We start from the raw sequence: 27,894 nt of genomic DNA, 5'->3' as shown, positions 1-27,894 counted from the left end.
AAACTAAGCTGGCATTTTCTCTTTAACAGCTAAGTTGCATATTGCAAAAGGTCTATACAATGATGCCAAATTACGAGGATTCATAAGAACCAAAAAATAAGGCCACACCCACATGAGATGAGAATTTTTTTTTTAAGCAAAGCAGGCCGAATTTTGTTAGATTAGATACGTCTGCGGAAATAGCGAAGTACCACATGGCCCCATGTGAACTAGAAACCATGGCATGTGGTGGACCAACTCAACTGTCACATTTGGTCCATTCCATCAAAATGAACCACACAACTCCCAAAGAAAAAGGGAAAAAAAAAACCATTAATGCTAACACAAGCCAAAGTAAGTACGATTTAGGGTTGCTGAATGCTGGGACTCTAAATTAATCATTCCCCATCATCATACAAATCTACTACATAGGTCAATGTGCTAAGGCTACTGTTATAACTCTCTACTGTTATAGCCTGAAGAGACCTAAGGGAAAATCGGTGAAGACTAAACCATCACCGATTCAGACAGATACATGGAACTATTTAAAGTGACAGGCCACATATAACGGCAAATGGTAAAAGACAAGATTTGAACACTTGACCTCCCATCCCACCAAAGTCCTACTGTTCATAACTCTCTACTTACTTTGGAGTAAATGTTGTGCTAAATAGGAATAGATTATTATGATTTTTCCATTAAGTTTTCCAAATACAAGTTCAAAATGTATCTTCCCGTGGACAGTACATCAAGCCTCTTCTCACTAGGCTCATACTTCCCCTTTCGGAGTTGGTATCGATGAGTTACAGCTGATACCGTATAAGCTCGGCCTTCAATTGTCACGCTCTCCCCGCACTGCACATTCTGCCAAAAAAACAATAAACAACAACCACCACCAATTACAGAAGAACGCTGAAGTGCAAAGACCGGTTCCTTTCGTTAGCGTAACATCTAACATGAACATGATGCCATTGAATCGGTGAGGTTGTTTACTCAAATAATTCCTGTCATCCTGTGTGGAATCAGTAGTACTACTCGCACCAAAAACTAGCAAGAGGAAAAGAATGCAACAAGGAAATGCAGCGGCGCCGGAATGTCTCCGTCTTTTAGATCTTGTTAGCGCTAAACATGCTAGCTAGTTTAAAATTCACCAAGACAACTCAAGACACCCAGTTGGCTTAACAAACCATCTCTACTTGCTTTCCAGTCAGGAAGACGCGTGCATAATCACTTTATACATGCAGGAATTACCAAATATTAGGAGCTTTATGATTTCCAGGAATAGTCGAGTCTATGGTACATCCCGTGAATCATGCATATTGACCACCATCTCACAGGATCAGCAATCAATTTTGGTTGTCGTCTCACCGGTGATGTTTGAAAATAACAGTCCTTTTAAAATTTACTTCAAACGGAAGAATTGCTTCCTTAGCTCAGACATTAGGAAAAATAAAACCTGGCAAATAGTACACAATATACTCTCTACTGAAAGGATCTACAGGGTCCGTCAACAAGTTTAAGGGAAAAAGAATCAAAAGAAGATAATAGAAACTTTTCTGCGGTTTTGACTCCACAATGTTTCTCTGTTGTTGCACCAGAAAAGGTTTCAACAGAAAAATAGAGTAACAACTTGAAACAGTAAACATGCAATATGTCCTTGCTCGTTCTAGCAATTGGAGATAAAAATGAAGAAAAAAGATGGTGAAGGCGGGCATTAAGGTGATACTCAAAATTAATTAGTGAGGTTGTCAAATGCAAGTGGTGGGTTTTGCTTATACTCTATTACCTTAAGAAAGATAGCGATCCTGAGTAGGGCTTGTACAAAATACCCGCAGTTGATGAAATCACCTTTACCAATAATGTTCACATAATTGTGCGGGAAATTATGAATTATTATGAGATATATGCATCAACAAAACTAAAATGAGCATCTCGATTCTCTTCAAGATGCCGGGAAGCAAGTTAACAAAGGAGCTATTTAATCAGTGCAAGCCTACCTATTAGTCGTAGCTAATAGAAAGGAGGAAAAGTGAAAATCCAGCTTACACAGGGAAAGCAGCGAATGCCGAGGTTCTTGGGCGGCGGAGTAATTTCGATGACTTTGTAAGGGTAGTGCTGGTTTTGACCTCTGTCTCTCTCTTTCTTTCTGCAAGTAACTTTGAACTTTCCGGACATCTCAATCTGCGGTGACCATTTTAATTTGCGACAAATTTTTTTCTCAAAATTGAAACAAAAAAAGCAAATTCCTATAGGAATGAATAAAGCTTGTAACCTTCCGAAATGCCGTGACGTTAGACACCACCGTTGCCATCTTTATTTATCCTTCTCCGCTACTGCTGATCTTTTTTCTGTTTTGCTATTTCGGCGTGTATGAGAAGAAAATTTGATGCTCTGCGCCAGGGGAAAGTTGGCTTCTGGATCTTTTGTTTCCCGGACCTTCGCCAAACGCTGGCAAGTTTAGCAACCCGTAGTACATTTGTCCAGACTTTTTAATCCACGTGGAAGTGAATAGTCCTGACTTCTTCTCAACAATGGCTGATATATGATAAATTCGTGTGGCTCTGATCACTTTCGTTGTCCTTGCTATAAATATCTCTTTTTAACTCTCACTTCGATTTTAACTGAATGGTAAGGTGTCCTAAGACGCAGCTCGACTCAGTCCCTGTCCACTCATGAAACGATATACACTTTCAACATTGTTCAGAGAAAACAAAGGCCCAACACACACTGCACCAAACCATAGCTGAAACATAGGGGAATATCCATGTTAGAGCGGAAATCAAAATTCTCCAGGAGCATGCCTTCGAGGGGGAAGTTTCAAATGGTACACACTCTTGAGGCTCCAGATGAAAGCCACTAACATCTAAATAATGCGTAATTGATGACATGATCTGATATATTACACATGGGGAAAAGTTTGCAAAAAGGAAACAGCTCCAAGCTACAAGGTGTTCTGGGGATTGACCCTTCTCCTAAAATCTTGCCTGTAGTAAGGAGTTTCATCTATTGTTCTCCTAACGTACTCGATGAAAGGCTGAGGCGTCCGAGGAGATTGTTCATCCCGAAGAAGAGGACTACTGCGAATAGGAGTGGCAGGTGCAGCTGCTGCCACACGAGCACCTCCAACACGAGCAAAACCTGATTCTACGCCACCTGGTTTGCGTATGCAGTACAGCAAAGTTCCAAAGATTACCAAAAATAGTAAAAACACCGTGACCACAACCATTATGGCACCGAAGTTTCTTACTGCACCATTGGTTCTCTCAGCTTCGTAGCTGACGTCCACCTCCTTCCTCTGACCTGTTGCTTGGAGGGTAATGATTAGTTTATCTTTAAAACTCTCATCTTTGAGACTTTTGACCTCGTAGAGAGCATGCCCTCCTTTTCTGGAATCATCCCCAGAGATGAGTCTGACAGACAGCCTATCTCGATCATGCCAGTTGATGATAACATCTGTATTACCCACAATGGTTATGAAACTTCTGTTATAGCCTGAAGTCAGATTTAGCTTTAGAGAATTTTCATCCATTTCCAACACAGAAAATCCTCCCACAAAGAATACAGATGCAGATCCTGATATGCTCTCGTCTTCCAGCAATGAAGCATTAATGGAAATGGATAAACCTCGTCTCATGTCCGCAGAACTGGGAGCAGTGCGTACCAATTGTTCTGGAAAGTAAGGAAAGAAGATGCAGTACAACTTATTAGTGACGGGATCAGTCCAAGTCCTTGCGAATCCAACAAACTGTGGATCCACCACACAATCAACTAATGTCTTGCCATTTCCAATAGTTTCATACTTGCGGTTATAAGCATCATTTAGTTTAATGAGAAAGAAATATCCTTTAACTGGAAAAGGAGATGCATTAGTGAGCATCAACGTCGGAGAATCAACAGTAACCTCTCCCCCTTTTAGAACGGTAACCACTGTATGCAGTTTCAAATCCGAATTTTCATAATGAACTTGAGTAGAACCTTCGTTTCTGGCTTTGGCTTTTCCAGATAACTTGTCAATGTCCAGAATGCTTTCATTGGCACTAAACCAGTAGCCAAATGCTTGATCAGTCAGGCCATTTACACTGAAGTTAAGATGGCTTCCTAAGGGAAGGACTGGATTTAGAGGATACATATGAGCACCAACAAAAATCATCACATAGTCCGACTTCTGTGGGTTATTGATGAATGCTACCCGGACAAGAGCTTTACCAGGGCTTTTTGCGCTGAGGTGGACTTTCCCCTCACCATCAGAGGAGTCTTCAATGGTGACAACATCAGGATAATTAGTTTCAGCTTCAAAGACAGCAACATTATGAGCTTCATGAAAAGGGTTACCTAGAACATCATAGTATCTGATTGGCAGATCAAGTTCAGCACCTACAGCAAGTCTAAGAACCAGAACTTCCTGCGTTACAATTTTCACTTGAGCCACCTCTGCAACTCTTACACAAGAAGCAATCTCAGTTCTTCCGGTTGACCTATCATTTGCCTGAATACATGCAAGACTTTCAGCTTCTTTTGTCTTAATTTTACCCCCATCAATGAACACGTCTTCATCTTCGACCTCTGCTGTCTCTCCTCCACATTTTCCCAGTAAAGAGTAAATGATTGTGCTTTTACAACACAAAGCCCCTTTGCCACAAGGATTTGAAGATAAAGGCAATAGATCTGATGACGTATAATGAGAAGGGAGGAGCCAGGTTATTGGTGATCCCAAAGCAAGGGGAAGATCAGGTACTACCCAAAGAGATATATTTGCACTGTATGACCTAGATTCTGAAAATGAACCAGAAGACGTAAAACTGCAAGAGAATGTGACAGCAACTCCTGTCTTGCCAGGGGATAGTCCTTCCAGCACTTGAAGAAAACCAAGGTCTTCCTTGTCCAAGTACTCGGTATATCTAGATTTATTTGCATCAGGAAAGGGAATACCATCTTTTACACCTTGCATGCGATCTGGCACTCTGAAAGTCAAAATATCTTTATCTTCAATATTCCACTTGTAATTATTGCAAAGCTCATAAAAGGAAAATAAATTCCCCTCGGACAGAGAAGGAAATATTTGCATCTTCCGGCCAACAGCAAGTTGCTCACTTTGAACATTCAAAATGGCTGCAGAAGGAACACCAACTCTAACTTTTCCATATGCCTGACAAATCGAGATATCTCCCTTTCCATAAAACGTGGCAACTAAGGTAGTATTTCCGGGTGAAATTGCTGAAATTCGTCCCAAGGACTTCTGAAATCTGGCTGTTTCATCATCCATACTAGCATACTTGACAAAGGCACCAAATCTTGGGCCTCCTCTTACCTTGAGGACATAAGAAGCGCCAGGTACAAGGAAAATTTCACTAGGATGTATCCTAGGAGGAGCATAGACTTCAACTCTAATTGATTGACTTAATACTTCATGTCCAGAATGCTGTCTAGCACTAAGATATACGGTTGTGACCCCACAGTGTGTGCCCTGTATTGTGAAATTGGGTGCTCTAACAGATCTGTGAGTTGGACTTTGAAGTTCACCATCATCCACAAGCTCAAAAATATGATGCTCAAAGTGAACATGAATATCCATATACAAGTACTGAGAACTGTCAAAAGTATGCCCCGCATCAGTTCCAGCCAAGAAGCTTATAGATAGCAAATTTCCTTCCATAAGGCTTATCTCTTCCCCTGATGTGATCTTAATCCAGTCTATGTCAGCAACTTGGACCACAGAAGAAGCAGCAAGTGGAGGAGCAAGCCCAATATCATAAACTGTCACCAGAGCAGTTCCCAACCTTTTGGGGGCCAGCATCAGTTGCAAACACCGCAAATCCACTGGTAATTGAATAACCTCCAGAATATGACTATTATTAACCAAAGTCTCCAGAAAACAGCTCCCACCAGCAATTGAGAGATTCAGCCGGGCATCGTGACTAAAAAACAACAAACTGAAGACTGGATTCACTCTTAGAGAAGAAACAATCTGCAAACGTGCAGCATCTGTGAGAGCATCTTCTGAACTATCAAAAGGAGTAATAGAGTTGTGATAGCTTAAAGAATCAATGAACCCTAAAACAGTTGCACGCACAGTACACAATCCTGATGAGTTTTGCAAGACCAAAAACCTCTCCCAAATGGACTTGGTTATTGCTAAATTGTATGCATCATCCCAGAAAGCCAGCCCATCGCAGTTAATAAGCTCCCAATTCAACTGGAGAGAAGACGAGTTTCCAAAAGCTTTCCCAGTATCACTGATACTCACGGCTGATAGTCGAACTGTCCGTCCATTTGCAACAGTAATCGGGGTGGCCCGAATTCTTCCATGAATGCGGTCTGCCTTAGTTGCAGACTCAATGACTTCAGGTAAATTTACAGCTTCATCAGCAATTAGTGCAATAGAAGATGGGAAGGAACACACAAGCTGCAACTGTGCTTCAGATACAGCAGGCAGGGGATGGTTGTCACCAATTAAATTTCCACGCCTGAAAACAAGCTTGAAGGATCCCAACTTTTCACACTTAATTCTGTACTGGCTAACATGGTCAGCATGTACTTCGTGAACTAGGCCTCCATCTTTAAGATAAGAATTCTTGTCATCTAAAGTTTCCACAGTTTCAATAAATTCAACCCCTTGATCCCACCTCTCTGGTCCTCCATGAAGCTTTAAATCGAAGTGTGTTCCAGGGGCAAGAAATAGTGAATCCAAATGGTTATGGGCTTCAGCTTCAGCCAAGTTGAACCAGTAACCACCAAACTGGTTTCCATCACTTGCCTGATGTACCAGGAGTGATTTATATGCTGCAATATGCAATGAGGCCTTTAAAGCAATAAATCCACTGACAGAATGATCAAGCTGTTGATGCTCTTTAGTTAGTGTTGCATGTAGCGTTGTCCGACCAGAACTAGAAGCATATACGTCAGCCCATGCACAAGGGGGCCCAACTGTCGAAGTCTGGAGCTCAAGCATTTCGTGCTTGCCAAAAGTAAGTGACTCATCAGTTGCATTGATAATTGTGAAAGACTCACTCTCGGTTTTCCACTTAATGGAGGAGCTAAAAGCATCACATCTAGCAAAGTAGGCTCCATCTGGCATTTTCAACGTGACAGAAGCCTGAAGATGCGATCCAACGACAACTTCCACAGGAAAATTCTGCTGCATAACCATTGAAGAAGGAATTAAAACTTCAATAACCATCTCATCATAATTGAATGAGTCATAAATGGACACCGCTCTGATGGTAGCTTTACCGGGATTTCTTGACTGCACTATGCCAGATGCAGATACGGACACAATAGCCATGTCTGAGGAAAACCACTTATAGTCACTGGATGCCATTGCACAACCTCCATTCACCTTTAGCTCCAATTCTTGACTTATCCCAGGGGCCCATGGAAGGAGAATTCTGTGATGGTCAATGCTGCCTTGGCTCATGCTGAACTTCACTTGGTCGCAAACCATGATTTCCTGCACAACTTTAATGACCTCCTTTCTCTCATCATTTCTGCTGCTATATCTCAAAACTGCCATCAGTTTGCCAAGACCATAAGAAATTGCATTGAGTATTCTGGTATTGCCTTTTACCATAACACTATCTGGCACAGGGAGAACATTCCAGAACTTGGACTGGTCACCATACAATTCTATATCATCACTTTCAGTTAGATAAATTTCTTCCCCAGCTGGACTCTGTGAAAAAACTTTCACATAAATCAAATACTGCCTGCCAGAGACAACATACCAGCGAGCCATAGATGGAATAGATCTCATTCCCTCGACAGGGCTACCAGAAGGGGAAAGTGGCAATATGTGCAACAGTAAAGCATCCGGCAAGACAACATGGAGGGATGACGTTTGTGTATGACCAGCAACTCTAGTGTCTTCAACAATGACTGTTGTCACCCCCAAATCGAGTGCATGAGCTTCACCTGTCATTCTGTCTACCTGAGCCACTGAAGTGTTCAAAACAGACCACTGATGCCATGGAGATGGTAAAGATACCACTTGAGGAATATTGCCTCGAATAACATTGAGGCTATATTTAACAACAGCACCAATAAGAACATATAGAGGTGATGGAGGATCAAGAGCCATTGCTTCTGCTACAGTCAAGATAATCTTATCTTGTATGTGCTCAAATGATGGTTCAACAAGATGAACAGAAACAATTTCATGGCCAATTTCAATGCCTTTCACAACATACAAGTCAGAAAACACACCACCATCTTCAAGCTTAACTTGAATGTCCAGGTCACCACACAATCCTCCACAGTCACTTTGTGGAGATTCCTTGAGAGGAACATGAACAATGTGATGTGGCAAGTCATCAGTTTCAGGCATCAGTTGCCACATGAACTGTAACCCCACTAATGAGGAAAAGACATTTTCTGCAACGTAGACAGCAAATGAACAAAAGTTTTAAACTATCTTATGAAAAGATTTACATACTTCTAAAAAATTTACTTGAAACAAAAAGGAAATAGTAAAAAAGAATTTCAAATTCCAGAGATTATCATTTTAACTCTTAAAAATTAAATGCATGACAAAATCTGCTGCCTGGCAAAAGTGTACATCAATTACATCATTATCATAATCCAAAGGAAAAATACAACAGACTTTTGGCATAAATAAAGCAATTTATCATAAATTTTTCTTTTGTTTCTTTACTCCTCCATCATAGTAATTAAACACACAGGAACAGGAAAGTGAATGTGCCCTTTTGGGGGCTTAAGCAAAAAGTTATATTCATTTATAGTCTACAGTTAAAAAAGAGTAACATATGTAAAGAAAAGAAGCATTATCTATCACAGGTTCTACTATACATGCATTAAGGATTACGAGTACAAACTAAAGCACCATAAGATATACATACAAAAAATAGCAAACTGATAGTTAAGTTTCAAGGTCAAGAATTTACAAACTTCTACAATGTATAGGCTATTAAGATCCTAATCATCTTCATCAATCAAGTTTAGAGACTAGGATGGTTTACTCTAGTTACAATCCGTAACATATTAGCTTCTTACCTACAAACTAATCAGGCTACACAATAATCAATAATTAAGCTAAGAACATATTAGCTTCTTACCTACAAACTAATCAGGCTACACAATAATCAATAATTAAGCTAAGGCAACAGAAGATCCAAAGGATTTTAGTGAATGCAAAGCCAAAAAAAGGAAAAATGTTCAATTTGCATGCTTTCTCTTGACTTCAGCACTTTATTGAGCTTCAATTACTTCTTCTTGTGCTCAAAAATGGTTGCTCAGTTCAGAAGATTGAAAGCACTAGGCTTACACTTTGCTTCAGCTTGTGCTTAAGTGAGCATTTCATGCAGTTTTTACTAATATTCTGCAGTGCCCTTACTGTTTCCTTGGTTTCATTTTAAATTGTCCTAAATTGTCCACAATCAAAAGTCAAAAGACAATATGAGACCAAGTTCTACAAAATACCCTTTATCACTAAAGATGTAATACATATAGAAATGTCAAGGACACCAAGTTCAACAGTCAAAGTCGAAGATAATTTATCATCAAGCTCATAAACCGGAAAGACATAAAACATTATAAAATTGAAAGTTTTCTGAGCCTCTGAGGTTAACAATGGACTGTTTTGACATAAATCAAAGAGCAGATACACTAAATGCATGACTCTGAAACTATGTGCTTGATCAAATATAACACATAAAATGAGAAAATGGAGTAAACTTGTTTCCTTCTTTCATTTTTCCTGTTGTAACAGTAAAATACGATCCTTGTCATTCTCCCAAGATACACAATGCTCCTCATAACTTCTTCCCTCTGACTCTTTACATGGCATGATACGAAAATAACATCTTGCATACTGATTACAACATACCACAAGAAACAGCCTTTTCTACTAAGCCGATTGTAACTGTCAACAATCACATATGGTAAAGAAAGCAGTTCAGGGAAAAAATATACTGTTCTCATGAACTTATGATAAACAGAAGGAAACCTAAAACAGTAGTATTATGAGAAAGTGCTTAAAGCAATTAAGTTCATGATGGGTGTTTAACAATCACCTTCGCTATCAAATGCTCGGACTCGAAGCGTAGCAAGTCCATCAAGGTCAAGTTTGATGGAATTATGGAATATCTGGATTCTGGAGAAGATATCAATGTAAACCTTGCAACGAATCACCATGCCAGTATTGAGGTCAGTTGCATAAACAGCAGTTTCCTTTCGACCAGTATAAGGAGCAATTGATTTCAAGCGGGCACTTGTAGAGCAACGGTTGGTGGAATTGTACTCAGGCAAAACAGCTAAAATATCACGATGATCGCATGACCTGCCCAAAACAGATTCAAGAAGACTATCTCTCAAAAAGATAGGATAGAAAGGATAAAATAGCATAGGAAGAAAACCTTTTATAGAGAATTAAACAGTTAAATGGAAATTAGGCACTGGATAATCAAATAATAGTTTGCCATTTTAAGGAAGTTTATGGAGTTTCATTTTCATTGTCAAATTAATACAAATTCCATCTCAATCTGCTGAAACTTGAACATGCTTCTATCAAATACTCATTCTCGGAAGTTAATGCTTCATGCTACTTCTTTGGCAACTAATGCCAATGTGTGTAGTAACAACTGAATTTCACAGAAAGCTTTACACGACCAACAATATCCATCTCCCACAAAGAACTCGTTCATAATCAAGGAAAATGCAACAAAAATTACGGGTAAAACATGCAGGGAATCGATAATGTCGTCTTACAATAAATAACATGGAAAGTAACACCCAGAACTGCAAATCAACAAACATTCAGCTAGCCGGAAAATCCAAAACAGATTGCCTACAATAATCCTATATTAAAATCGGCAAAACTCATCATTTCCCCAAATTACTGTAATTTTTCATCGAAGAAGTTACCAGCAAAGCTTGTAGGAAGTAGACTACAGTTCCCACTTATTTCACTAGACAATATGTACATGACAAGGCGAAGAAGAATAGGAAAAGTAGAAGGAGAGAGACGTTGAAAAAGTACCATTTGAAGCAGCCATCAGTTCCTTGAAGCCTGTACTCAACAGGATGAGTCATTTTGGGAGGCAACAGAATGTTGACGTCGGCTAGGTGAGGACCAGACGTCACCGACGATGAGGCCACCTCATCGGACACCAAAAGCGCCGGAAAAAGAATGCAGAACCAAAGCGTGGCTAAGCGTAGTAACATTTTGAATGGAAACGGAGGTATGAATTATCATCAGCTAAGAAGCGGCTCCCGCCTTCTGCCTTCCGGCTTCCGGAGGATAGCGCAGCTAAAACAGAGAGTCCGACAGGAGCGCCGGATAGCAAGACAGCGGGGTCTTAGTAGTAGACTAGAGGGCCTATCCAAATCAACCAGAAGTCTCCATTCGCACTAGGGTTTAAGTGAGGTTTTCACCTGAGCCCGGTACTCCGGGGACACGCGTAGTCAGTTGGTTGGACGGCAACTGGAGTGCTCGGGCAACCCCGCGAAAAGAAAGATTTATTTTGGCAAAAGGGCTCCAAAGGAATACTACAAAATTATGGCTTGGAAGCGAAAAGATTTAATTACCCTTTTAAGTACCCAAAAAGAAAAGTTTCTTTTTCCTCTTTCAATATGTTTGATCCATTGAAATATTACAATGATGTTTTACCTTCTTTTTTTCACCTACAAGGAAAATCGAGATATTCTTACTTCCAATTTTAAAATTTCCACGTTATTGATTGAAAAAATAAATAAATAAAAGATAAAGAATTACGCTAGCAAGAAATTTTATACGTAAACTTGTAAATGGCTTTTTATTGAGTTTCATCGATGCAAACACCTTTTTTTTTTTTTTTTGGGTGGTAACCACTTTTTCCATTGGTATACTCGTTGTTAACTGAATGGCCAACCGAAAGCTTGAGAAAAAAAACATTTACCCCCATTGTAATTATTTCCTTTTACCCAATAATTTATCCATAGCCCGGCGTCACTGGTGATGGGAAATAATTTGATCAAGTTTTTTAGGCTCAGAATTACTATTATTGCTCCGATTTGGAACAAGTGAGTTTTTTTTTGGGTATTTGTCTAAAAATTTTTCCTAGTACTTTAACTGTAAAAGTTTGTTAGCAAAAATATTTGAAAGTGTGTAAATTTTTTAATATTTTTTTAAAAGTGTTAGTTTTAAAATTTTAAGAAATTTTTTGAAATTACTGAAATTAAAATTGTTAAACAACTTGTAATAAATAAATTTGACCAAAAACTTGCTTACCAACATATTTTTATCCATTCATCAATTGGTTTTTCTAGTAAGTGGCAGCATCAGGGCTTAAAATGCGATTTGTTAGAAACTAGAAACAACGCCTCTGATCCACGAAGAGTAAGGAAAAGTTTGATATCAAGGTTTATAAAATCGGATCCTAGTAGGATTGATTTAGTTTCACAAAATCGATCGAGAATCGTAAGATCGGCCACCGAAAAGTTCTTAATTTTACTAAATTAATGAATTTGAAATTCAATAATACCATTTTTGTAGCATCCTAAAAGATATCAAATAAAAGTTACTCCATAAATATACAACATTTTTTTACTTTACTGTCTGACAAGCCATTTTGAAATTCATTTATACCATTTTTGTTTCTTTTTTCACAATTAATGCCAATTGCAAAGTAAATACTATGAGAAACGCGCAAGCTAAAATGTTTGATTTGAGTTGAAAATTTATGAAGAAATTGGTTTTTCAAACTTGTTTAAGCAAAAGGTTCAGAAGCATAGTACGTCCACGGCAGCCCATCTTTCCCTAAGTCTAAATAGGAAAAACTGAGCCAAATTAATGCCATCCTTTCCTAGCTTAAGAAACATATAAAGGCCAGGAAATCATAAGTTTTCAATGGACCAATTACTTTTTTGGCTGGAGAGGAATGTGCTTCCAAGGAATGAGCTTCTGGGCACTAAAGCCACCGTACAACCTGTCTAAGAAGAAGAAAAAGTTATCTGCTAAAATAAAGTAAGCACCCGAAGTTCCTCCAAATATCAATAGAACTTCATCTGGGCATGAAATGCCAATAGCTACTGGCAATGTCAATAGTAACCAAACAATAATGTATGTGAGCTGAGGCCACTCTTGTTTGGTAACTGCAAAATTTCACTTGAATGACCATTTAGACAATCAACGTTTTTAAGAGGTAGAAGACAAATCAAAAATCATGTTTTTTTGAAAGTGAAAAGATCCATCCGGACAATTTGAAAAGATCGCAAAACAAACCCAAAAAAAAAGAAGAAGAAAGAAAAATGGTGGTCAATTAGGGCATTCAAAACAGAATAGTTTAGTGCAAACCTGTTGGTAGAAATCTGAATCAAATCTTCCTGGTTTGTTCAAATGTTGGTAATGTGATTATTTTTGGTAGAAGCCGGCAGCGATTTCGTCTTGTTTGGTTGGAGCCTAACAGTGGTGGGAAAAGAAGTGAAACTGAAAGTGAAGGTTGAAGTGAAGAATGACAGAAACGAGTCAACGACAGAGAAACTGAGTAGATGAGAAGAAATATGAAGCTTTTTTTTGACTTTTTGAGGCAAAAATTGTTAAAAATTGCAATTTAAAGGCTGCAAATTCTTTGATTAAATTACAAAACTACTACAAATGTTTTCATTTACTTGCAAAAATGGAGTCTTCGTATTTCACAAATTTGCAAAAAATTGTAGGATCGAGGTAGGATCATACGATTCTAGACGATCCTACTACGATTCTACCGATCCTATGTAAATTAATACAATTTGCGATTCTGAATACGATCTGGATCGATTTTGGTTATCCAGATCATACGATCCGGATCGCGATTTTGACAATACTGGTTGATACTGGATCACTGCGTAGCATGTCCCACACACACCTCATCTCATTTATGTCATTGCTCTTGCCGCCTGGCAGCTCCATAAACTACATCATCATCACCACACAAGGAAACTTCTATCATCTCTTCTAGTGTTGTACTGATGAGATTAAATTTACCGTTAAATATAGAATACTAAAGATTATCAACTCTTAGATTATTTCAAAAGTATAAATTACTAAATGATGTAGCAAAATACAGGTAAATTATAATCATGAATATCGTACCCAAAAAAGGGATCGTAACATTTTCTAATCATTCATGCTACATATAGCAATCCGTGCATACATGTATCTATGTCATAAAGCTCGTTTATACGGGTCTCTGAACACCACTTCGCAGTTTAAGCTATCGACCATGGAAAGCGACAAACTGAGTCAAAAAGCGTTCGTTAGCCATGGCGAAAACAAGCTACTCAAGGAATCAAAACAAATTAGCTCCAGAACAACCACCACGATGGGAAGGACGCTGTAGAGGATCAGAAAGCCTTCCTCGCCAACAGGTTCCACAATCCACTGACTTCAACACAGAAGCACTTGAGCAGCTGTGAAGCCCTTCGTTCGAAAAATTAGGCAGTCCCGAGCCTCACCCTCGGCCCTAGTGTCCGCGCAAAACGTTAAAAGTCAACCTCCGGTCTCCAACACGTTATTTACAGTTGTTATCGGGCACTACCGAAAAAAAAAAGAAAAAAGAAAAAAGGACACTGTCAAACGTTTTGTTTTGATGCTCGCAGATAGCCACATCATGTTTTTCTCAGTTTTTCTGATAATCGATGAAGGATAAATTAGAGGCAATTGCTTAGCCTTGACAGTATTTCCTTCCCTTCATGTCAATGTTCTATTAATTTTACCATCTGGCACTTCCATTTGACGTAACACTTGGGGTGTAATTGCCCTCCTTGCATTGGTTTAAGCCCAGGCATTAGCTTGAATTCTCCACAAACGTGCATACAGTCCATCCTTCCTGAGGAGATCACTGTGCTTGCCATGCTAAGTTCATGCATCCAAAAATCAGTGACTTTAGACCAGACAACGGAAGTTTCAGGATTTCTTCAAGTCATTCTAGGAAGCTAACTGCCACTTGGAATACTGATCTAAAAAGTGTAAATTGAGGCGGTATGCACATTGAGATTTGAGGCTCATAAACAGAGTTGGATGAAATGATGATGTTTAACTTTCAAATTTGCCTGCAGGAGAAATGAGTTGATGTTCCCCAGTTTTGCACAACAGAAAAGTTAAAACCCTTAAAACCACGGAAGATCTAAAACCAACGCCCACAAGTTGTTGCAGGCATCCAGCCTAAACGCAAATCTCTTGAAGTATGAAAATCAAATTAATTGGCTTTGCAGATGAAACTTTACCTCAACAATTTGCCCGCCATCGATTACCAGGATATTGTCTGCAGCTTCTAAGGTAGACATTCTGCAGATGTCCAGGTCAAGAATTGCAGATATAATATCATAAAACACCAAATCAATTAAAAGCTCACCTTTGTGCAATGACAATGACAGTTCTTTTTGTTTTGATTTTGAAAGACTGGAGAAAGCACTGAGAAAGAGAATAATAGGTAAGAAGCAAGTCCAATAAAAATAGAATTGAAAGTATGTCACGATGACATGCTTTTAGAAATTTTAATGATGAGTCCCTATGAAATAGAAACAGCTAATAACCCTCATGTACATTTAAAAACTCCTGTAATGACCCCACTGGCATTCAATCACACATGTTGTTAATTTTGTTAAGATGCTTTGCAATGGATATGATACAGCTAATAGACATTGTTAAACGTCAGATAAAGCTGAAAGCCTCGGGTATTTTTGACATTAAAAACACATCGGATTCTCCAAGTCTCTCAATCTAGAATGAGTCTCCACACATGGCATTGATTTCATGAAAATTTATGGGGAAAGTTTATCAGGTGGAGCTTTAAAATTATAGTGAAGTAGCAGGATTTTCTTTCAGTGTAGCAGTCAGCATATTGCAAAGTACTGAGGCAGAAAATTATTATTTTTCACATCAATATAGTGTTATACAAATCTTCATCGCATGCTTCAAAGTATTTATCCTTGCTATGTGTTCATGGTGGAATCTGTAAGAGGTCTAGGGAGAAAACTGTACCTTGATGTAGTATTCACTTTCTGCATCCAAAGCGCTGGTAGCTTCATCAAGAACTAGAATTTCAGGGTCCCTAAGAATGGCCCTTGCAAGAGCAATACGCTGCTTTTGTCCTCTACTCAGAAGGTTATCATTTATAATTGTTCCATAACCATTCGGCAGGGAAGAGATGAAGTTGTGTGCATAAGCCTGCTTTGCAGCCCATTCTATATCTTCCTGTCTGATATTTCTATTGCAACCGTAACATATGTTTGACTTGATATCCATATTAAACAGATGGGGATCCTGCTCATACAGAGCTCTCAGATACCAATTCTCTGGCTATTTCAACCAAGCATGAGTACTATCAAATCTAACCTGTCCAACAAATCCAATTTTTCCTCTCAGCCACCTGATGTCGAGTTCTCTATGGGAAAAATGATCAATAAAAATCTGCAATGAAAAGAGAAACTATAAAGTAAGATAAATTTTATGAAAGAAAATAGTAGATGGTCAACCCAAACCAACTTCAGAAAATTACAAGCATTTCCAGGACAAAAAATGTTATTATAGCTCTCCAAGATGTTCACAAGAAGTATACAAGAGCTTAAACTTGCTTACAAATTCCATAGACATCATGCCAACTTAGCTAACTGATGGAAAACTTGCAAAATAGTGGAATGACAGAACCAATCCATACATTCTTATCTGACTCTCCACAATATCTATTACAAAGTTAGCATAGATGCAGATACTTGTACCTGACCATCAGTTTGTTCATAGAGACGAAGCAAAAGATTTATCAATGTGCTTTTCCCACTACCACTGACACCAACCTTCAAAAGAAGTTGCCATTCATTATTTAAAATTTTTCGAAAATCAAGTTAAAGCAAATCAATTAGAATTCTTACGATTGCAGTTGTTTCATTTGCTCGTATAGAAAAGTTCATGTTTTCTAAAACAGGTACCTGAACCCAATAAAAGAATAAGTTGTGAGAGTTCTTATTTTATCAAAAGAATGGAAACAAATATTAGGAACTGTAGCAATAGATTTTGATTGGGAAAAGAAGAAACAAATCAAGGTAACTTGAGTACAATTAACATAGTAAATAGATGCATGTACCACTACGAAGTTCATCACGGGATGGGGTCTAATATTGTAATTATGCTCCAGAAAATGTAACATGGTAGGTTTTTATCAGACATAGGTGGACAAAGAAATCTAAACTGATAAAATTGCAATTTAAAATATATGGAAGTACCATATTCTGTGACGGGTAGTGAAAGGATACATTGACAAAGTCAATATCACCCCTTAGCTTTGACAATTTCACTCCTGTATAGGCCAGATGCTTCATTAGAGAAAGATGCGAAATTAAGTGAGAGAAAGTAAGAGCCAACACTAATGTGAAGTGTTGCAAAGTAGAGATATAGAATTAAATATCAAAATCATCTGTTTATATAAATGAAAAATTTGCCTAGTTTTCCCATTTCTTTATTGATACTCTTCTTTTGTGTGCAAAGGTACTAAAGTAGGTACAGCAGAAACACAAGGAACCAAGAGAAACAGGGAAAAGCAATATCTCAAACGAGGTGCTATAAGCCTAAATCTATCGTACAAGAGAAGATCAAGCTACTGTAGATGACAACATCCCAATATGAAATAGCATAACTAGAGTTTCCAACAGAAAGGGATCAGAATTTATTAGCTTAACCAAGTTGGGAACATAATTAATTGCAAATAGATATCAGAAAGCTCAAAATGTATAGAACCATATTTCTTGCCTTTTGATGATAATTGATCATTTGACGAGAGATTCATCAACAGGAAAATTTTTTCACAAGCTCCAACAGATTGAAGTAATGACGACAGGTTGTCTTGCACTCTCCATGCCGCATAAATCAACCACTCACAGTAGAAAACATATTTAGTAAGCAGCTCAGCTGATACGTGACCAGTCAAAATAGACATGCCGCCTAAAAGAACTGCCAAAACCTATAAAATTTAGTTTGACAACAAATGGACATTAAAATTGATGCTGTCCACAATATTTTCTTGCAAGAAACACACACCATCTACAGTATGCTCTTTTAGATTCTCATCTATTCCTAGAGTTTTCAAAGCCTTGGGAAGAGATAAACCTGTGTAAAGCGATAAAGGGAATGAAAACTCATACTCCAGAATCCATTGGCAGCACTTTCTCGAATTCCCACAAAGGCTATGTTCTCGAGTTGCTGCACAAACCTAACAACAAACGAGCAGGAAAACGTTATTCACGACAATCATTAAACCAAATATATCAATATGCCCTCATTATCTTTTTGGCCAAACATTTGAAAAGATACAAATCAAAGCTAAAAACTTTCAAAGGCATTCTTGTAAAGATTGTTACCTTTCAACTTCCTGTCTTTCTGTTCCATATGCTCTGACAGCTCTGATCAGAGAAAGTGTTTCTGTTGCAACCTGGATTGTATGAAAAGGTGGCAATGAAAGAAGGAAAACTATTTGTAATTTAGCCAAATTAAATCAGGTAAATTAGATGGATGAAGAATACTGCAGCTCTTCTTCTCTTACTTCATTTGCAGAAGCTGTATAGTCTTGGCTAAGCTTCGCTGCTTTCTTTTGGTACCTGTCAAATTTAACAGAATTTGAGAAATTGCAAAAACATATTAACCAGTACAAGAACCTAGACAAGTACATGCACCAGAATCTCATAAGCAACCCAAAGATATAATACTTGCAAATTTTCAGAATGACCTAATTGGTTGAACACCAGCAAACTATTGATTAGCTCATTTAATACTCTTTACTAGAATTTTCCAAGCTGAATCAAGATCAAGAATGACAATATATTAGAGTTGATGAAAGTCCTTAAAATACGTGGGCTCACCTGCCATAAAAAAGAAAGATTACTGATAGCAGAGAGCATATCACCATCGTTGACAGCGCAAGAGGCCAAGACAAAGTCACCAAATAGATGAATGCTCCTGTTCCCTAGAAGTTACAATTCACATTACTGGCTGTACGAGATGAAAGATCAACTGATTACCAGGACAACTAAGCAAGATCACATACGAACCAGAATTGAAAAACCAACTTACCTGAAGCAAGTTGCGTACTATCAGATGTAGATTGCCTCCAAAAGTGTGGGATAATCTTTGACAGTCTGTTCCAAGCCTGCTGGTCAAATCACCGACAGCTTCGGTACGAAAAAAGGAAAAATCCTGTATGACAGGCAATTTTGATACATCATAAAAGTGGCAACTGACAGTATATCTCAAAATACCAGAAAATTAGTAGCATGCACATTATGTATTGAAACTAATGCAGAAGTCAAACCTGATCAAGAAGAATGCTGTACAGAGTTTTCCTCATACGTTTAACCTGCTTGATTGGGTCTTGTACCATCAGTTATGACTTTGACGAAAGAATGAGTACACATTTAAACAGGTTGTATGGAGGGCAGATGTTCAACCAGATCATATCATTACAAATGCTAGGTGGTCTTGAAGAGAGGGTCAGTTGATGACTATAAAGAGTAGATAAAAAGCAACTCTAGTAGTAAGAGTAAGACAATGAAGAAAACCACCAGGCTATCAGACCTATGCCTACACAATTAGCGCCGGTGAAATAACAACAGAAAAACATTGAATAAAACAAAAGAAATAGAAGCATTTTAAACATTAACACAGAAAAAAAATGAATTCCTTGACAAGGGTGTGGAAAAGTTTCCAATTGATACATTATGAACTTGCCATGAGGAAGAACAAATCCACGAGTAAACATTTTCCTCTCTTCCTTGTTCCTTTTTATTGGGTTATTCATGCTTCTCTTTTGAGTTGTTTTTGTAGGGAGGATAACATACGAATGAAACTCATCTTACATAAGCCATTCTAAGACTAAGGTTCCAAGCATGTACCTAAATCAAGAGAAGACTATAATTGACAACATGTCAAGGGAATGAGTAGTTTAATTGTTTATGTGTGTTTGAGATAAAAACACAAGGAAAAGATTGAAATGTTCTTTGACATATATAAGTCCTTGACAACAGATGATCTTCTCCTTGATTGAGTATCTGATTTGTCAACGTGCCGCTGAAGGCAAATATGAATAATCTAAAATACTTGCACTGATTTGTTGCCTCCAAGTTAGGTTGTCATTGCAGATCTCACAAAATTCAAGAAGCATTTACTTTTTAAGGCAACCGGTTTCTTGTATTTAACTGATCAAGCTATACAAGGAACAACTCCGCCCAATAGATATAGGACATAAAATATTTTGAAAATTAAAAGAAAAAACACTCGTCAACAAACCACACTGTTAGTCTCTAGACTCACCAAGACAGTATTTGCAACGGCAAAGCAGCCACTTCGCAAGCCACTGTCCATAAAAATTCATGCACCTGTCACTAATTTTAAATAGTACCCTTCATGGCTTATAACTAGTTAATGGTCTCTGAGACACATGGAATATGACACCTTAAAAGCAACAATTTGAAATATGAGCATTCAAAGTCGAAGAAGGCCAATAGACCTGCAAATCCCAGAAGTGAAACAAAGGAAAACTAGTAACTTTGAGTTCCCCAGGAACACGTCCCGGTTACCACTGTGTGCAGCGAAGATTGATGCAGCCAATATACTTGGTATTGAGATCTCCGCTACCTGAACAATAAAAATGCCGCATTATACAGTAATGAGCGTAGATAGCTAACAACCACGGAATTAAAGGGGCAACCTTCTCTCTCTCTCTCTCAATATTAAAAGTTGATTTAAAACACTCTGGCCGAAATGGTAGAAATAGAGCTAGTTTGACGAGTGAAAATGAACCAACCGCAGCTATGGCAAGGGCGGCAAAGGCTGTGCATAGGACCCATCTCTGATCAGCCACCAGCGTCCACATCCTAGCAAGGGCATAGGGAAGACTCACTGGATTGGCTGAAGTAGGGGAGCCATCTTGTTTTCCCTCTGCATTATATAAATTCCACCAACTCCCACCTGGAATAAAAGGCCTAACAATATTCACCCATTCCTTTAATTTGTCAAAATTAGAGTCCCCTATTTGAAGTCCATCATCATCGTCATCTTGATATGCTTCCGGAGAAACACCACCGCCTTTTACGGATGAAGACTCTGAAAAGTGGGAGTATTTTCGAGATTGAACATTTGGGACTGAGATTGAATATGGAAATCTCAACTTACTATTGAAGGCTAGGTTCAAGTGTAATTTACGAATAGTGATATTTGTACTACGGAGTTTTCCAAATTCAGGGCTAGAATGAGTGCGGGGACTGGTCAAACAAATTGCCATGCTCCTATCATCCTAATCAAACTCAAAAGTGATTGTATTCTTCAGTTGGCGGCAAAACAAGCATCTTCACAAATAGAAACCCCCCATAATTCCCATTGCCATAAAGGAACCACTGCTTCTAGCACTTGCCGTTCTATATCCGAATGAACATTTGCAACATCACATTCAGCAGCGCGACATGGAAAGGCAGCTTCATTACCTTACCGTCCCTCAGCTCGTGTATCTGGCCTAGCAAGTGTACTCGAGTATCGGCCAAGTTTATCGATCCGGTGGGAAATAATATGGGATAATTTCAGAGAATCTCCCCTGAGGTTTATAACAATTTCATTGATCTCTCTAAAGTTTACAAAATTACATTTTTCTCCCCCTAATTTGATAGTTTTAATGATCAAACCTTAAAATAACATTGACTTAGTCAAATTTTTAAATGAATACCCTAAAATATTCTTGTGTAATGAGTTTTAATTTATTTTCTTATACAATTGTAAGATTATCTAGAACAAATACAAGAAAAATGCTCTATATCTAATATTTGAGAAACGACTATAATAATAATTTTATGATTATAATAGGATATTTTTTATAGTATTTTATTATGAATTTACATCTATATAATAGAGAAGAAAGTGGGATTACCAACATTGGTAGTAAATTTGGGTCATTTCTTTTCATTTATTGTTGATCTTGATACCAAAGAAAAATAGAAAACATATCACCTAAAATATTGGATCACGTATAAAGTTAATTCATCAAAAAAATTACTAACTCGACATTTGGTTACAATATAAGCTATAGACAATAATGATAGTTCTTTAGTCTTGTTGGGAAAAAATGAATAAGAAGGAAGATGAATGAAAAAAAATTACTTGTAAAACTCATTCTTAATATGAGCATACCAAACAAGAAATTTTCATTTAAATGTTTAAGGATTGTATTGTCATTTTAAATGACAACAAAAGGTATGCATAGTTTTTAAATTATCAAAAGAGCTAAGTGAAATTATAAAAAATCTCAAAAGAGGATTCTAAAATTATCCCAAATAGTATGCATGAACCCAAGTCGGGCAATATGGAATGATCTGGAATCAAGCTCTTAACACGTAATTATAATTAGTAGGTTTTAAGGGATGTCCAATGCAATCATTAAAAAATGCAGTTGTAAAAACTATTTTGATAATAAAAATTATGAAAGGTACAATTAATCTATAAGAAGTCTACGATAACAAAATAACTTGTTTTATTGTTAATTGGAGAAATGTAAGTGGTTTACACTTGTGAAATAAGTGATTAAAAAACAAATAATCTTTGCAGAAATAATGTTGTTAGATTTTGGAATTTCTTTTTGACCTATTTAAGACCATTATATCTTTATAATTAAATAATAGTTTGAAACTGCAGTGATTTATTAAAAAGTACTTCACTTAAGAAAGATTTTAATACAAGTGCTCATTAAGTAATTAAGTATGTTGTTTAGATGCATGTTCAATAAGTTAGATAATATATAATTTAAAAATTTTAAATGTATTTATCTCTTTATTGAGTTCATAATATTAAAAAAATAATTAAATTTCATATTTTATTTTTTAAAACTCAAAAAGACCAATTTGAACTCTTACTAAAAGTGCTACTTTTAAATTTATGGGATGATATTTACCGAACATCTCAAAATTACTTTTATCATATGATTTTCTTTTTTTTGGGCAAAAGCACTGAACTTCTAGACAGGATCTAAAAATATTTTTAAAATTAGGAAAAAAAGTGATCATTGCCTCTGGTTAAAATAATGGAGCATTACTAGAAAGTATCATAGAATATTGCAACTAACAAGATGTAATTATTAACGGTGTGACAACAGCTTTAAAGATCCTCTTCAATTTTACCTTTTACCCCATTCTACCTCATATTACCTTATTACTTTTGCTAGTCAACAGCAATACACAGTGTTATAATAATTGTCATGACCTCCACTATGATGTATTCAAGTAACTTAATAAAGCCGGGCCTGGGCTGCAGGGGATTAGTCGGGTCCCGTAAGGATTGACCCGGACACCCCTGTGTCGAAAAAAAAAATAAGAAAAAAAAGAAAAGTAACTTAATAAAGTCAAAGTTTTAATTGTATCAATTTTGAAAATACCTGTTCAGAGTTTGAATCGGTCGCAAGAAAAGGTGCATGAAGTCACAGTATTTGATCTCGGTAACACGAAAAGTCTTAACTTTTCTAGAATTCAACCAAATATTTGTTACTCTTTACTACTTTCTAATAATAGTATGAACGAAATTTTGAAGGTAACCACAACAAGTGTAATTTCTGAAACCGCGGGGAGGTCCTTGTAAAAATAATAGCACATCTCAGGGGTGGTAAGCGTAATTTACCCTTTCAAAAAATGATTAGTATATCGCAAGCACTGCTTTTTACGACGTCGTTATGGATCTCGTTCCCCTAAAGATGCGAGCAGCACACAGCTGTAAGTGCAGATCGAAGTCGAAAAAGAGTGAACTGTGCAGTTGCCGGCGGGTGGCAGCCGCTCCGCTCCCGACCTAAAAGACGCCATGGCAGAGAAAGAGCCCGTGAAGTCGAAGCCAAGACCAATCATACGATTAGGCCTCTTCCTCATGTCTCATAGTCTCCTTGTTAGGTATATACGCTATTTTATTTTATTTTTATAATTTATATTGTAAATGTCTGCGCGCCATTTATATGTGCATTCAAGCTTTACGGAATGCGGATTTCATATTTTTTTAACGGAGTTTGGATTTGCAAAGCTGATAAATGTTGTACTTTGGTATGGAATTGCAGTGTAGTGTGCTGTACGGCTGGCATTTTGGCGCTCCTGCTCTTGCCTGTTCTCGCCAAGAACACCTACATTTCCGAAAACGCTCTCATGCCTGGTTAGTTTAACTTAAAAACTTCCTTTTCTGGTACTTGCTATTGTTGTCATGATGCGTGTACATGTATGTGATTTTCTTGTTTCCTAAAAACGAACATTTTCATCTATTTATTAAAAAAAATACACTTTTTTTTTTTTAGTTGTTTCGGATGATGTGCTTGTTTGAGACCAGACTACGTCTTGAAGCCTAAATTTCACTTAACTGCGATTTGGCGCCACTGGAAATGCTGCAGACTATCTCACAGCTGACCGTAGGAACTTCAATTTGAACATTGTTGTTGGAGATAAATACCAGTGGTTTATATGCCCTGCTCAGCTGAGCTATAAAGTTTAATATATGTCTGTTGTCTGATGTGTATGCTTTGAGGCGAAAAGCTCCTGGAGTGTTCTGAGCTGTAACTAATGTGAATTTTTACTATGTGCGGTTCAACAATATCAATAATCAGTTTAGTCTGTGTTTACAGTTCCATGACCTTGACTAAAATTTTGATTATAACTTTTCTATTATCTGATTTTAACAACATAGTCATGTTCATCTAGGGTTTGTGGACTTCATTAGTCAATCATTAACATCCTATGTTGCTTGCCAAAATAATGCTGTTCTTGATTTTTACTTGTGGCATCTTGACCTGTTAATCTTCAGGTTCTGCCAGCCCAATGCTCTCCAGTGATGATGTTTCGGAGGCAAGCAGATTTGTGGACAAGATTTTGAGCTTAGATTCAAGTTCTGCAAGCTTAGGCATGTGAGTAACTTTCCACAATTTTTTGTTGTTTCTGTGCTGATATTCTACTCAAATGCTCTCGTCAATTATTATTGAAAATGTTATGATTACAGAATGGGTAAATAACCAACAACATGTCTATCTTTGTTGACTTTTTCCTCATAAATCTGGTGGACATCATGTGACACTAGCTACTAAGCAGTATTTTTCTCGATATGGCTTTTTTGTGCTTCAGTGGTGGTGTGAGACATGGAATGCAGTAATAGGATTTTCGACATCATGGTTTTGCAATAAAGCATTCATCTGTTTCAGAATTATATCACCATACTATCTTCTTTTTCTTTTCTAAGTTGCACTTTTTGTACATTTTCTCCGCCTTTTCATGTTTGGATGCAGAGAAATTCCGAGATTGATAAAGCAGCATATTACAGCATTGGGTGGCGAAGTTAATTATCATGAATTTAGATCCCAATTGAATACATTCCGTCCACTGCAGTTTTTTGCCAGTCCTGATCCTGGAATCATCCAAGAGAATTCTAGTTGTATGTCATATGGTCTTAATACTGTTGGAATTATTAGAGCTCCACGTGGAGATGGGAAGGAAGCTATAGTAATAGTGACACCTTACAATTCTAGGAAAGTCACTGCCGGCGAGGCTTTATCACTAGGCATTGGATACTCTGTCTTCTCTTTGCTAACCCGAGTTACTTGGCTTGCAAAGGATATTATATGGCTGGCTTCAGATTCACAATATGGGGAATATGCTGGAGTAGCTGCTTGGCTCAGAGAGTACCATACACCATTCTTTGGTGGCTTGGGAAAGCTACATTCTGAAATATGTTGTGAACCAAGTGGTTTTTCTGAGTTTGAAACAGATGCAATTTTAGAAACAGGAATTTCTGATACTTTTCGACATGCTGGCACAATGGCTGCTGCTCTTGTTATTAAAGTAGCAGATAGTAGCTCAGAGTTTGAGAAGGATGCTCTTAGCATTTATGCTGAAGCGTCCAATGGTCAGATGCCAAATCTGGATTTGGTCAATATCGTGAACTATCTAGCAGTACATGGGCAGAATTTAAGGGTGAAGGTGGAGAAAATACAGTCATTTCTTCACTCTTGGTGGCTAAGGGGTCTGGGTGGACTATTTGAGTCTCTGGGAAAACTTGCTAGAAGTCTGAACCCTCAATGGAGCTTTGGTATATCAATTGCTGAATATGTTGAGGGTTCTGCTACACTTGCCAGCTCCCTGTATAATCAGGTACTGAAACCTACTTTCTCTCTAATTTATTTACTGAACTAATCAAGTATGAAAGACTTTTGCTGAAGATTTGGGAACTATGTCTTTTTTCAGGCATTGGGTGTTCCAACAGGTCCACATGGGGCTTTTCGTGACTATCAAGTAGATGCAATAACTATGGAGTTCTCACGCCAGCTTTCACCAGGTTATAGAAACCGACAAACTGAGTTCCTTATGCGAGGAGGCAGGTTGGCTTTAGTTTGATTTAACAAGTTGAAATTTTCCGATTCCTATGGATTATCTTAAACAGATAGCAAGTAAATAACCTGCAGTTTCAGGAATTGTCTGCAAACACCTATATGGTTGGAAATATGTTTCTGAATAAGTAGTTTGGCTTCCGTCCGGTGTATGCATGTGTGCATTTTTTTTTAACATGAGGTCACCGTGACTTCTTGTTGTTTTAGTCTTTTTAGATTGGCCACTAAAACTTCTATATTTTCATCCACTAGACATTTACATGTTCTTTCAAGGAGAATTTAATATCGTGAACTATTCAATTTTATCGTGAACTAAAACTTGTTCTCTCAAGTTTTCTATGGATTCCTATTCAATTTAGATGGTCTTTTCTCCTTTGAACCAAAACTTTATCACTTTTGTGCAGGTTGGTAGAAGGAGTTGTACGATCTGTAAATAACCTGCTTGAGAAGTTTCACCAGTCCTTCTTTCTATATCTCTTAACGTCTCCGAATAGATTCGTTTCTGTTGGAGTTTACATGATTGCTTTTGCATTGCTCGTTGCTCCCCTTCCCATGGTTGCAGCTTCACTCTTTTCTGATGCCAGTAAATTGGGTTCTATGAATGAGCAATCCACTTCAGGCCCCTTTAGTAAACCTGCTCTCAAGTTTAGGTCGTGGAAATGGCTTCATGCAGCAAGAACTGTGTTGATCGTTCAGTTTTGGGGTGCCTTTATGACTTTACTTCCTTACTTTTACTGCCACATACCTAATTCCTCCCCGATGACCAGACTTTTGATCTGGATTGTGCTTTTGATTATCAGCCTTTTGCTCTTATGGTTGAATTTAGGTTCAATATTTTCACATGGTAACAATACTCAATCTCAGAGGACACAATGGGCTTATTTAAAATCGGTGACAATTGCAGCTGCCTTTACAGGGCTTTGTCTAATGTCAGTGATCAACTTTGCAACAGCGGAAATTGGAGCCCTACTGCTGGTTCCCATGTGTTTGATGACAGTACCAATGAAGCTTAAAGGTTGGACCTTGAGAACCTCTATGCAAGTTGCTTGTAATCTAGTTTTGACCTTTCTTGGGTTTCCACCAGTTGCATTTGTAGTCTTAAAAGGTGCACTCAAGGGTTTTGACAGCATAAGCATCGGTGAATTTTGGACATGGATGGAGGCACTTTGGGAATGGAACAGTGCTACATACGTGTACATTTGTATGGTTCACCTTCCGTGTTGGGTTTTGTGTATCCTCACTTTGTTACATCCTTGTTGAAAGAATCCAAGTCATGTGTTGTGCATTGTATGACATGCAGAACTAAATAGTTGGCTGCCTTCGTTTAGATCTCCTGTTCATCTTTTATGTTTCGGGTATATTTTTCATGGCTCATACTGATTCAAAATTGGTGAACTAACTTGGCCAAAGTATTAACTGCTTATGGAAGGAGGCACCATTTCTGTCCTCAGGAGATGGAATCCAGTACAGTTGATCAGCGGCAGTGGCATCGATTGCTTCTTGAACATGCTAAATTATGGGGTTACCCGGCTTGTAAGCCCGAAAATGTGGCTGCTCAGAGATGCTGTGAATCTGA

At 37.8% G+C, this 27,894-nt stretch overlaps 4 protein-coding genes across 8 annotated transcripts; 1 reads left to right on the top strand and 3 right to left on the bottom strand.

Moving 5' to 3' along the window:
- Nucleotides 1-343: 343 nt before the first annotated feature.
- LOC113751602 lies at nucleotides 344-2,579 on the bottom strand. 2 transcript variants are annotated; one of them, XM_027295659.1, is made up of 3 exons: nucleotides 2,252-2,579; nucleotides 2,026-2,160; nucleotides 344-843 (listed from the first exon to the last, which is right to left on the bottom strand). In XM_027295659.1, exons 1-3 carry the CDS (start codon nucleotides 2,288-2,290, stop codon nucleotides 664-666), a joined length of 354 nt encoding a protein of 117 aa, XP_027151460.1. In that variant the 5' UTR covers nucleotides 2,291-2,579; the 3' UTR covers nucleotides 344-663. The 2 variants fall into 2 exon arrangements, with proteins under 2 accessions (XP_027151460.1, XP_027151461.1); XM_027295660.1 differs by having other exon boundaries at nucleotides 344-834.
- A 65-nt stretch (nucleotides 2,580-2,644) lies between these two features.
- LOC113751601 (nuclear pore complex protein GP210) lies at nucleotides 2,645-11,390 on the bottom strand. Its single transcript, XM_027295658.1, has 3 exons — nucleotides 10,970-11,390; nucleotides 10,005-10,270; nucleotides 2,645-8,346 (listed from the first exon to the last, which is right to left on the bottom strand). Exons 1-3 carry the CDS (start codon nucleotides 11,152-11,154, stop codon nucleotides 2,921-2,923), a joined length of 5,877 nt encoding a protein of 1,958 aa, XP_027151459.1. The 5' UTR covers nucleotides 11,155-11,390; the 3' UTR covers nucleotides 2,645-2,920.
- A 2,628-nt stretch (nucleotides 11,391-14,018) lies between these two features.
- LOC113754380 (ABC transporter B family member 26, chloroplastic-like) lies at nucleotides 14,019-21,437 on the bottom strand. 4 transcript variants are annotated; one of them, XR_003465179.1, is made up of 19 exons: nucleotides 20,739-21,437; nucleotides 20,442-20,569; nucleotides 20,246-20,288; nucleotides 19,248-19,292; nucleotides 19,010-19,132; nucleotides 18,799-18,902; nucleotides 18,483-18,537; nucleotides 18,301-18,371; nucleotides 18,050-18,152; nucleotides 17,693-17,903; nucleotides 17,170-17,243; nucleotides 16,819-16,875; nucleotides 16,669-16,743; nucleotides 16,286-16,360; nucleotides 15,932-16,213; nucleotides 15,303-15,361; nucleotides 15,175-15,235; nucleotides 14,267-14,803; nucleotides 14,019-14,186 (listed from the first exon to the last, which is right to left on the bottom strand). XR_003465179.1 is itself a non-coding variant. In XM_027298780.1 (18 exons), the coding sequence occupies exons 1-18, from the start codon at nucleotides 21,213-21,215 to the stop codon at nucleotides 14,723-14,725; spliced, it is 2,124 nt and encodes a 707-aa protein (XP_027154581.1). In that variant the 5' UTR covers nucleotides 21,216-21,437; the 3' UTR covers nucleotides 14,019-14,722. The 4 variants fall into 4 exon arrangements, 3 of the variants coding, with proteins under 3 accessions (XP_027154581.1, XP_027154583.1, XP_027154582.1); XM_027298780.1 differs by having other exon boundaries at nucleotides 14,019-14,803; XM_027298781.1 differs by lacking the exons at nucleotides 14,019-14,186; nucleotides 14,267-14,803 and adding an exon at nucleotides 14,811-15,000.
- A 2,253-nt stretch (nucleotides 21,438-23,690) lies between these two features.
- On the top strand, nucleotides 23,691-27,645 carry LOC113753592 (glycosylphosphatidylinositol anchor attachment 1 protein). Its single transcript, XM_027297778.1, has 6 exons — nucleotides 23,691-23,850; nucleotides 24,012-24,103; nucleotides 24,746-24,845; nucleotides 25,221-26,082; nucleotides 26,176-26,309; nucleotides 26,723-27,645. Exons 1-6 carry the CDS (start codon nucleotides 23,765-23,767, stop codon nucleotides 27,576-27,578), a joined length of 2,130 nt encoding a protein of 709 aa, XP_027153579.1. The 5' UTR covers nucleotides 23,691-23,764; the 3' UTR covers nucleotides 27,579-27,645.
- Nucleotides 27,646-27,894: the final 249 nt, after the last annotated feature.

This window comes from Coffea eugenioides, chromosome 11 (genome assembly GCF_003713205.1).
Source record: "Coffea eugenioides isolate CCC68of chromosome 11, Ceug_1.0, whole genome shotgun sequence".
Classification (NCBI taxonomy): domain Eukaryota; kingdom Viridiplantae; phylum Streptophyta; class Magnoliopsida; order Gentianales; family Rubiaceae; genus Coffea; species Coffea eugenioides.
Note: the sequence above shows the minus strand (reverse complement) of the source record. Positions and strands in the feature narration are given on the sequence as shown.